Source organism: Palaemon carinicauda, chromosome 35 (genome assembly GCF_036898095.1).
Source record: "Palaemon carinicauda isolate YSFRI2023 chromosome 35, ASM3689809v2, whole genome shotgun sequence".
NCBI lineage: Eukaryota > Metazoa > Arthropoda > Malacostraca > Decapoda > Palaemonidae > Palaemon > Palaemon carinicauda.
Genome location: NC_090759.1, coordinates 66,558,422 through 66,568,586, shown reverse-complemented (window position 1 = coordinate 66,568,586; position 10,165 = coordinate 66,558,422). Strand labels below are relative to the sequence as shown.

General features: G+C 40.1%; 1 protein-coding gene across 3 annotated transcripts in view; it reads left to right on the top strand.

Annotated features, from left to right (window-relative positions):
* Nucleotides 1-4,132: 4,132 nt before the first annotated feature.
* Nucleotides 4,133-10,165, top strand: part of LOC137627825 (annexin B9-like) — a 236,275-nt gene continuing 230,242 nt past the window's right edge. For 2 of the 3 annotated variants that reach the window (XM_068359205.1, XM_068359203.1), the window contains exon 1: nt 4,133-4,279. In XM_068359205.1, the coding sequence (XP_068215306.1) occupies nt 4,193-4,279 (87 nt within the window). In that variant the 5' untranslated portion in view covers nt 4,133-4,192. The remainder of the gene's footprint in view (nt 4,280-10,165) is intronic. The other variant, XM_068359206.1, reaches the window with a different exon arrangement.

Below are 10,165 nucleotides of genomic sequence, written 5' to 3'. Positions count from 1 at the left end.
GCAATGCTTCTGTAAAGATTGCTAAAACATAAAACAGATGTACATGTCATTCATAAGGTAAGGAATTATGTGATTGACTTTATCATAGTGTAAGGATTTATTTGCAATTTACTAAGTTTGTGACCTGGGTAGGAGGGTCCGCGGCTAGATCTGTGACCTGGGAAGGGAAGTAGTCCGGTGTGACGGTCTGAACGATCCCCCGGTCTCAGAATTCTCCTTGACATTGTATAATGGTTCTTTTCCGCCATTAGCTCGCTTCGCTCGCAAGAAAATAAAACATCAAGCTCGTATGTACTGACAAGCGGTAATGTTGAGCTGCGCACGCTAACATTACAGGAAAATAAAACATCAACCTCGTACGCACTGGGAGAGTGCGAAACGGTAATGTTCGCGCATGCGCAGATTATCAAGGAGAATTCTGAGACCGGGGGATCGTTCAGACCATCACACCGGCTAGGTCTGTGACTGGGAACTACAAGGTTAGGTTAGGTGGGTTTGTTAAGTTCTGTGCCCTTGCACAAATTTTGGAAGTGTTAATTAATCACAGCTTATTTGAAGTGGAAATAAAGGTCAAATTCGTTGAAAGCACATCATTTGCTCTCGTAAAAGTTTTTTTATCTTTGAAATGTTCTCCGGTGTTTTTCTATAATTTTACCAACTGCTCTAGTATTTCTGTGTCCTTGATAATATACACCATTAAATTGAATGGATGAATGAATGTATTAAAGATATGGCCTAGCACTATGACCAGGGAGGCCATTCAGCAAAAATGCTCCAATCCGAGGGAGAACATTGCAGTTGCATTATCAACAAAAAAATAAAAATTTTGGGCAGTAAGATGAAAAATGGGAAGTGAAACCACTGGGGCCAAAGTATGGTATGGTCTGGCCTATCATACTGTGCACGGCGTAAGGTGCACTGCTGGCACTAAGTCCCCACAAACAATTTCTACTTGAATTTTCTTTTTTAAAGCAACATATTCTCAAACATATAGGCAACTCTTGGAATGGTGTGCTGTAGTCTACATTTAATAAGGATTTTTTTTTCTTTTGCCTACCTTGTTTCCGGTGTGGATCATCAACGATATAGAGGCAAATCGGCACTTGATAAAGGCGACAACTTTGAAACTTCACAGAATATTGTTCTAACTTGAAACACAGAATATGTTCTTAAACGTTCTCTTCAGTGCATGGGCGACGAAGCACAGAGACGTAATGTTTAATTACTACTACTCTAGTTGAGTCATGTGTAGTAGTTGACCAGTGTTGCCATATGGGTTAGTCTAAAAATCCCCAAAACTTATGATAAAAAAATCCACAAAACAACCCAAAAATACCCATTTCCACAAATATATTTTCTTCTGATCATGTAGGCTTTACTAATATAGAAATTGTTCACTATACTTCATATAAGTGCAAGTAAACTAATTGCAACAATATAAATATTTACTCATCTTTGTTTCTTCTTCATAGAAATTTGTACAGAATATCCCTATCAGACATCCAAAATTCCAAAATCTAGGGATAAATCTCCATATCTGGGAACACTTTAATTGACTACCGGCATTACCCTGGTGTAACAAAACTCGATGTTGATATTTGGACTTTAGATATAAAATAAAAATCATGCGAATTTATTAAAGATCCATTACAATAGTTTGTAAGAAGTTTTATATCGTCCTTCAAACATAAAGGGACATCTAAATTTGATGGACCGATTTTCTATATAAGTATGTGATGCAAAGCCTGTCATAAATTTCCAACTAAACAACAAGGCTTTAAAAATACCTTTCTAGAATTTGTTTTGGAGCTCATCTACTATATGATATGTTTTACGACTGCTGTAAGCTGAATGCGCCTTTTGTGACCATGAGGTAGAAATTCAATAAGATTAAAATTACTTATCAATGAAAAACTTGTGTTCAAACAGTTTTCCTTGTTGGAGCCCTTATGCTATTGTAGCATCCAGCTTTTCCAGCTACAGTTGTAGCTTAGATGATAATAATAATAATAATAATAATAATAATAATAATAATAATAATAATAATAATAATAATAATAATAATAATAATAATAATAGAACCCACGTGGAAAGTGATGGAGTAGTAGGCCTACCAATGAAGAAATTTGTAGTGTATGTAGACAGAAATTAGAGAAGATAAGAAATTGGTGTAAAATGACTCTGAAAAAATAGATTAAGAAAATAATTCTGGAAAAAGAACGAGGAAACAATTGAAGAATGAACAAAGGGGTGAAAATATTGAGATTCACAGAAGAGAATGGTGCACGGCCTCATAATTGAAAAATTAATATGGATAAGGCAATTATTGGCACGAAACCCAATTTAAATATTCTAAATATAAAAGCAAATTTCTGGGGGAAATTAATAAATAGCCTAGATGATAATACATAACACATACGTTGGAATCAAGGCATTCTATCATAACAAAACGTACTATTCCAATTTAGATATTGCTGAATGGGAAAGTAAACACACAATGTACTCACATTTCCATAAACTCGCCGTGAAAGGGTATACTTTGGTTACAAATTAATGCGTCTTAAAACATTACTGGCTGATAAACAGCAAGAATAAGATGGTTTTCTGTTGCTTCTCCTTTCATTTCACCGTACTGACTTGCTTTTCTTTACTCAATCTTAGTTTAGCAAAGATTTTACCATCCTGTTATCCAAAATTTGATTTAAAATACTATATTTTCCTTCGTAAATCTAATCCTATAGGGATAAGGAAAACAGTTGAAGAAAGACGAATTGACTCTGGATTCAAGCTACAATATCTTTTTTTCATGGAGAAATGGCAGCCTAGGAGGATATGATAGCTGTTGGATACACTTCTCTGGAAGTAAGATGCCGTTTCGTGCACAAATGAAATAGGATAAAAGTGCTGGATGTCTATGGGTATGTAGACCCATATAGTTGCAGCACATAAAATCATTATCGATTCATTAAAGGGCAAAGAAAACCGTATTTTACTCACTCTTGTAGTCATTTCACTACTGTATAACAAATAGTTGGGCATGCTAATTAGTGTCGATTTTGTCATATAGCATGCTACACCATTAAACACACCTGAATTAGGCAGCCATTTGATATAATATATATATATATATATATATATATATATATATATATATATATATATATATATATATATATATATATATTTATATATATATAAATATATATATATATATATATATATATATATATATATATATATATATATATATATATATATATATATATATATATATTTATATATATATATATATATATATATATATATATATATATATATATATATATATATATATATATATATATATACATAGGCTATACACATACACATACACATACATACACACAAATATATATATATATATATATATATATATATATATATATATATATATATATATATATATATATATATATATATATATATATATATATATATATATATATATATATGTGTGTGTGTGTGTGTGTGTGTGTGTGTGTGTGTGTGTGTGTGTGTGTGTGTGTATAGAACTGATATTTTCTATCAATAGTGTCAAATGAAAATCAGTAGGCCTAAAACTTAACTTACATATTTCTATATTTTCCAAATTACCGAGTCAGTCGATGTTTTCTCTTTAAGAAAAATTAAATTATGTACACTGCAGTCGTTATTTTCCACTTTAATACAATTTTATTTGTTATTACAAAAACTATTGAATTTGTAATAAAAATGTATATCAGGATTCCATTATGTACACACCTCAACGATATCTCTATGCACGGTAATTTTATGTTAGTAAACAGCAGTGTTGCCAGCTTTGGAGATTTAACCCTAGATTTGGGAATTTATTCCTAGATTTGAGGATTTTGGGTGTCGTGAAGTTTCTGTGAAGAAGAAACAAAGATGAGTAAATCTTTATATTGTTGCAATTAGTTTGCTTGCGCTTATATGAATTATAGTGAGTAATTTCTATATTAGTAAAGCCTACATGATCAGAAGAGAATATATTTGTGGAAATAAGGATCTTTGGGTTGTTTTGGATATTTTTTATCACGAGTTTTGGGAATTTTTAGACTAACCCATCTGGCAACACTGGCTAAACAGTGACTTATCCGTCATTGTCAAGTGACTGTTGTGTTCGACATAATAAGTAAAGCATTTGTGTTTCGCGATGAACTTTTATGCGAGTTTCCTTGCACAAGTCTTATTTTTGGCGTTAAGTTTCAGGCGTTTCTTCAATTTCCTTTTGAACTTGAAGGTAAGTGAAAGAAATCCTGAAATTTGTTGTTATGGCCTATTTCATTTCCACACCCTTTGCTGGCAGTGTGTCAGTGGAAAAAGCTAACCAAATTTATTATTCTTATTACAGTACCTCTAATTGTTGAGGAATTTCAAACAGAATTGTTTATCACGTTTATAACTTTGATGTTGAGAGAATATGTATATTACGTGTATTAGAAGGCACTTGAATATGATTTCTTGTGCATGTACTTTGAGTTATGAATGAAGTGGATATAAGTGACAACTAAATGATTATCATATATATATATATATATATATATATATATATATATATATATATATATATATATATATATATATATATATATATATATATATATATATATATACACATGTATATAAAGTTATGGAGAAAAAACTTAAGGTTTCATGGATTATGATCCTGAAATACGAAAAAATGGAAGTAGCCTAACCTAACTTAGTATGGCTTCCAAGAAGTTTTCCACAACTCCTTATCCGGTAATATTTTGATAGAGTTCCACCCAGCCATTACTGCTTGCCAGTACCTAGGAGCTTGATGTTTTTCCTTTTTCGGGAGCGCACAGCAGAGCAAAAACCATTAAGAACTATCGAAATATTACCCAAATTCAATGATTTTTCCTCTGACATGCACTCGGTTTGCTCACAAAAAAAAAAAAAAAAAAAAAAAATCAAGCTCTTCTATGTACTGACAAGCAGTAATGTCTGGGTGGGACTCTATCGAAATATTTCCCTCCCCTTATCCAGTTGATGTGCCACTCTAAGGTTATTATCGGTTTTATTGATTAATTTATTTTCAAGTAACTATTAATTGATTAATATATTTTAAACTAGCTCGCTGCATCATACCCTGCTACAATGGTCATTATTGCTGACCTTGTCAGCAGACCAGGAGGGACTGATCCAAATATTACCAATAGAATAGTTCAGGAAAAGTAAAATTTTCAACATTTGTGTTCAGAAAGGTTCCTTTAAAGTCATTAATCTAATAAGAAACGCAGAAAAATTTTCATACTTTTGCCTAGTATTGTTGATCAAGCAGTGTCAAAGATGCTGATCATTTCTCAAAAGTACACATTTTCACAAGTACTGTGCGTAATTATAGTGATGCTCCATGAAAATGCCATATGCTAAACATTGTATTTTGAAATGGTTGAATTCTTAGACAAAGTGGCACAAAGCCTTGCTTCACAATTTAGGAAAATAGGGTACAGTACATGGTTTAAATGTTACGGAAAGGACAGGATCCCAAAATCACAGAACCATACAATGAATCTGGTGAGAGGCTAGATGCTGTTTCATGGGATATTTGATATGAAATGGAGGCTGTAAACACCTTCTTGAGGTGTATTGTGTGTATGAGCTGATTTTCCTCAGTGGTAGGAGTTAAAAGGGGTGTGTGTAACTGTCCCATGGGGATTGAATGAATTCCTGAGGCAATTTTGCTTTGTTTGGAAAGGCAGTGTCTTGAATTTATATGAATAGAGTGTGGATGAATAAAGGCACTGCTGAATACCAAGAAATAATTAGAGTAAATTGGTTGGTAAAATTTTAGAATAGCACAAGAAATGATTACTGGAAAATAATACTGTTTTATAGTGTATTTTTTGGTATTTTGAGCATTTTTTTATAATGAGTTCTGGCGGAAATAAATAGTTTTCGAGTAATGTTGGGTCGACTACCATAACTGAAAAGGTATGGCTTTCCACTAGATATCATCATCAATAACGTTCAAAACACCTTAAGATATACTGTGTACGAGTCTCGTATATTTAAATAAAGTTTTTAAAACTTTTCTGTTTCTGCTTGTCATTATCATAAAAAAATAACTTTGTTCTGTAACTGGAATACAAACCTACGCTATTTATTAGGGGTATTACTTTCGGCAAAGCTGAAAGGACGAGCCATTAAAATTTAGTGAGGGCTAATTACCCATCCCGCTAGTTAGCTGGAACTAGGGTGGATAGCTTGGTACCCCTCCCACTCACACACCTGTGATTGAGCTCACTTTGCTTTTGGTTCGGATGGTGAACAGTCGTTGCTGCTCTCCATCCTCACCAAATATTTGGATTGCCATAACAGTAATGCTTTTCGTGCTTTTTATTTTTTCAATGTGTGTGTTGACTTCTGCCGACTATGCGTACCTGCCCTGTACGTGAGGGCCGCCCCTGTGATACTTTCATGTCTGCCTTGGACACCGATCCTCATGCCATTTTCCCTTTCTGCAGAGGTCAACGGTGTGATAGTAATAATAAGTGTATTGAGTGTCGGGAGTGGTCTGCCTCCCAGTGGAAAAGGTTTGGGCGACGATGGAAGAAGTAGTCTAAGCGGGACTCTTCTCCTTCGAAGGTTTCTTCGAAGCAGAAGAAACCCAAGGCGTCTTCTTCCTCTTCCCGACTTTCCTCCGTAGCTCCTACTCATTCTTTCTCTTCCGAGAGACCATCAAGTAGTAGCGCAGGCTCTTTAACACCTGGTCAACTTCGGTCCTCGAGAGTTGGTGTCGCTTCCCCTAGCGAAGCAGCCCCCGCTCTCTCCCCCGGGGGCTCCATGACTCTTTCTACCTTATTACAGGTGTGGTCATCCTTTCGGGTTACCAGGTCCCCCCTCCAAGGGAAACTTGCTGCAGCTCCTTCGCCGTTGTGCTAGTGTGCAGCCTTCGTCGACGTGAGAGGTGGATCCTCATGCTTGTGTCAACGTTGTTCTGTCAGAGGCATGGTCCGCTGCCCATTCTGCCGATACCCCTGCCCTTTCAGACTCTTCCACCGTTGATGAAGTATGTGCTTCCCCCCATGCCGAACATCCTTTGAGGGGGAAGGAAAGTCCTACAGCCGTTTCTCCTGCGAGTGTTTCTTCCCCCTTGGGGGAGTTCACTCATAGAGACTCCTATTCGAAGGACTGCTGCTGCTGAAGGTCAGCTTGCTGATCCACTGAGCTCCAGAGGGCATCATTGTGGACGTATTCTCGTCGTGCCCGCCCTCCTCTTCACCTTAGACATGCGCCTTCACCATCAGTCAAGAGACGCCTCTTTGGCTCTTAAGTTTCGTCAACGCAGCCTTCCTCCGCAGAGGAGCCTCCTCGTCCGTTGTCTTTTGCCCTCGACCTTCACCTGCTGCTGGACCTTCTCCCGGTGACGGTGCCGCTATTCCTTGGACTTCGCCCTTGTACTCTCATGTGGATTGTGCACGATCCCTTTTGGTGGATGCTTGTCTTCCAAAGGACACATCCCTTCTTGCCGATCTTCTGCGACTCGCCGTCCTCCTGACTTGCCGTCTCCGTTCCTGTCTCGCCGTCTCCGTTCCTGTCTTCTTCAGTTCTGCATCAGCCTGCTTGCCATGTGACCATGTGTCATTTGCGTGCACGTCAGCCTGCTACGCGTCATCCTCGTGTGTGATCATCGCCGATGCTTCGTCAACAACTAACACGTTCGGCAGCACCTCAGGTACCTGCACAACTCTCTCCTGTCTGTCCAACACGCCAGCGCTCACCAGCACGTCAGCACTTACCAATGCGGCAACGCTCTCCAGCACGTCAGTGCTTTCCAGCATGTTAGTGCTCTCCTGTGGACCAGCGTTCTCTAGTACGCCAGCGCTCCCAGCATGTTAAAGCTTTCCAGCGCACCAGCGTTTGCCAGCTTGCCAGTGCTTACCAGCACACCAGCGCTCTCCAGCATGTCGGCGCTCACCAGCATGCCAGCGCTCTCCTGTGCCCCCCGCGCTCCACGCCGTGCCAGAGCTCTTCAGCATGCCAGCGCTCTCCTGTGCAACAGCGCTTCACGTCATGCCAGAGCTCTCCAGCTTGCCAGTGCTCTCTTGTGCAACAGTGCTCACCAGCTCGTCAGCTCTCGCCAGCTTGCTAGTGCTCGCCATCACATAAGCACGTTCCTCCTCTGTTAGCGCAGAGCAGACATCATTATCAGGCAGTACCGACTTCAAGGAAGTCGCGTTATCCAGAGGATAAGAAGGAATGGAAAGGTAAGTGTTCTCCCTCCAGACCATTGATTCTCTCATCTAGAAAGGGCAGAATCGCATCCAACAGGTCTCCGTCGTCGCTCCATTCCCCTCCCCGCCAACGCATTACAGCTCGACTGCTGGGGAAAGAGGGAAAGGGCGCTTCAGGGGATTTCAAGATCCTGAAGATTCCGACTTAAAGGGAGACCCACGATATCATCCAGCTCTGGAAGAGATTCCTTCGGTGCCATGGTCAGGGCGGTTGTACAAGCCTTCGGTCCTGCCTTTTCAACACGATCTTCAGAGGCCTCTGCCATCCCCCAACAACCTTAGGCACCAGCAGAGTCCCAGCAGAGAACCTCGGCTGCTTCAGCCCTGAAGAGGATAAGAGGAGGCTCGGATACCGTCACATCTCTAGGGTGAAGCTGACCTCTGTGAGGCCTTCTAGGACAAATCTTCCGGTACTCCTCCCTGACGCTGTCCCGTCTCACCTCTGACACAGTCAGACAAGCTGTAAGACCACACGACTTCTTGTGTACATTGGACTTAAAGGACACATACTTCCAGATCCCAATCCATCAGTCTTCAAGGAAGTACTTAAGATTCAGCCGAGACAGCAGGAATTACTAGTTCAGGGTACTGAGCTTCGGTCTTTCCACAGTACCCCAAGTCTTCACCAGAGTGTTTGCCCTACTGTCATCTTGAGCACACAGGATTGGCATCCGTCTCCACTGTTATTTGAATAACTGGCTGATCCTACTAGACTATGTATCAACCCTTCTTCAACGTCGAGACAAACTTCTGAGGCTTTGCCAAGATCTGGGGATCATAGTAAACCTTGAGAAGTCCTCCCTGCTTCCCACGCAAAGACTGGCATACCTAGGCATGATTATAGACACCAATCTTCACAAAACCTTCCCATCAGACGACAGGATAATGAGGCAGAGATAGGTCGCACGACACTTTCTCAGACGAGAACTTCCACCCTAGATGTGGTTATGTCTCCTTGGGCACCGATCATCCTTGGCCCGTCTAGTTCCCAACGGCCACCTCAGGATTCGGTCCCTCCAGTGGCGGTTCAAGTCCAGGTGGAATAAAGCCTTCGACTCCCCAGGCACCCTGATACCCATGGGACCAGTGGAACGAACGGACCTTGAATGGTGGGTAACAGATGAGAATCTCTGGAAGGGCGTAGATCTTCTTGTCCTCCCCACAGATTTGATGCTGTTCTCAGACGCTTCAAAAAGAGGGTTGGGGCTCCGCATGCTGCACCACATGACCTCAGGCCTCTGGTCAGAGTCAGAAAAATACCTCCACATAAATCTCCTAGAAATGAAGGCTGTCTTTTTGGCCCTTCAACAGTTCCATCAATTCTTGGTGGGCCACTCAGTGGTGGTGATGAGCGACAACACCACGGTAGTGGCTTACATCAACAAGCTATAAGGTACTTTTTCACAGCCCTCATCCCATCTAGCAGTAGAGATACTGAGATGGGCTAAGATTCAATCTATACCACAATCTGCACAATTCATTCCCAGCAAGAGGAATGGGCTCGCCGACAACCTGAGCAGAGCATCTCAGATAGTGAGTACCGAGTGGTTTTTGGATCATCTAGTAGCCAACAAAGTCCTGACTTTGTGGGGTTCTCCTACAGTGGATCTGTTTGCAACGGTCATAAACTTCAGGCTCCCGTTGTATTGCTCCCCAGTCACAGACCCCAAGGCTCTCTGGAAAGATGCATTCCAACAACGGTGGGACAATATCGGCGACTACGCCTTTCCACCTTTCTGTCTGATGAGGAGGGTACTCAACAAGGCCAGAACACCAGTTAACCTCTCAATGACCCTCATAGCTCCGCTATGGCATCATGCTGAATGGTTTCTGGACTTTCTGCAACTCCTAACATAGTCTCCAAG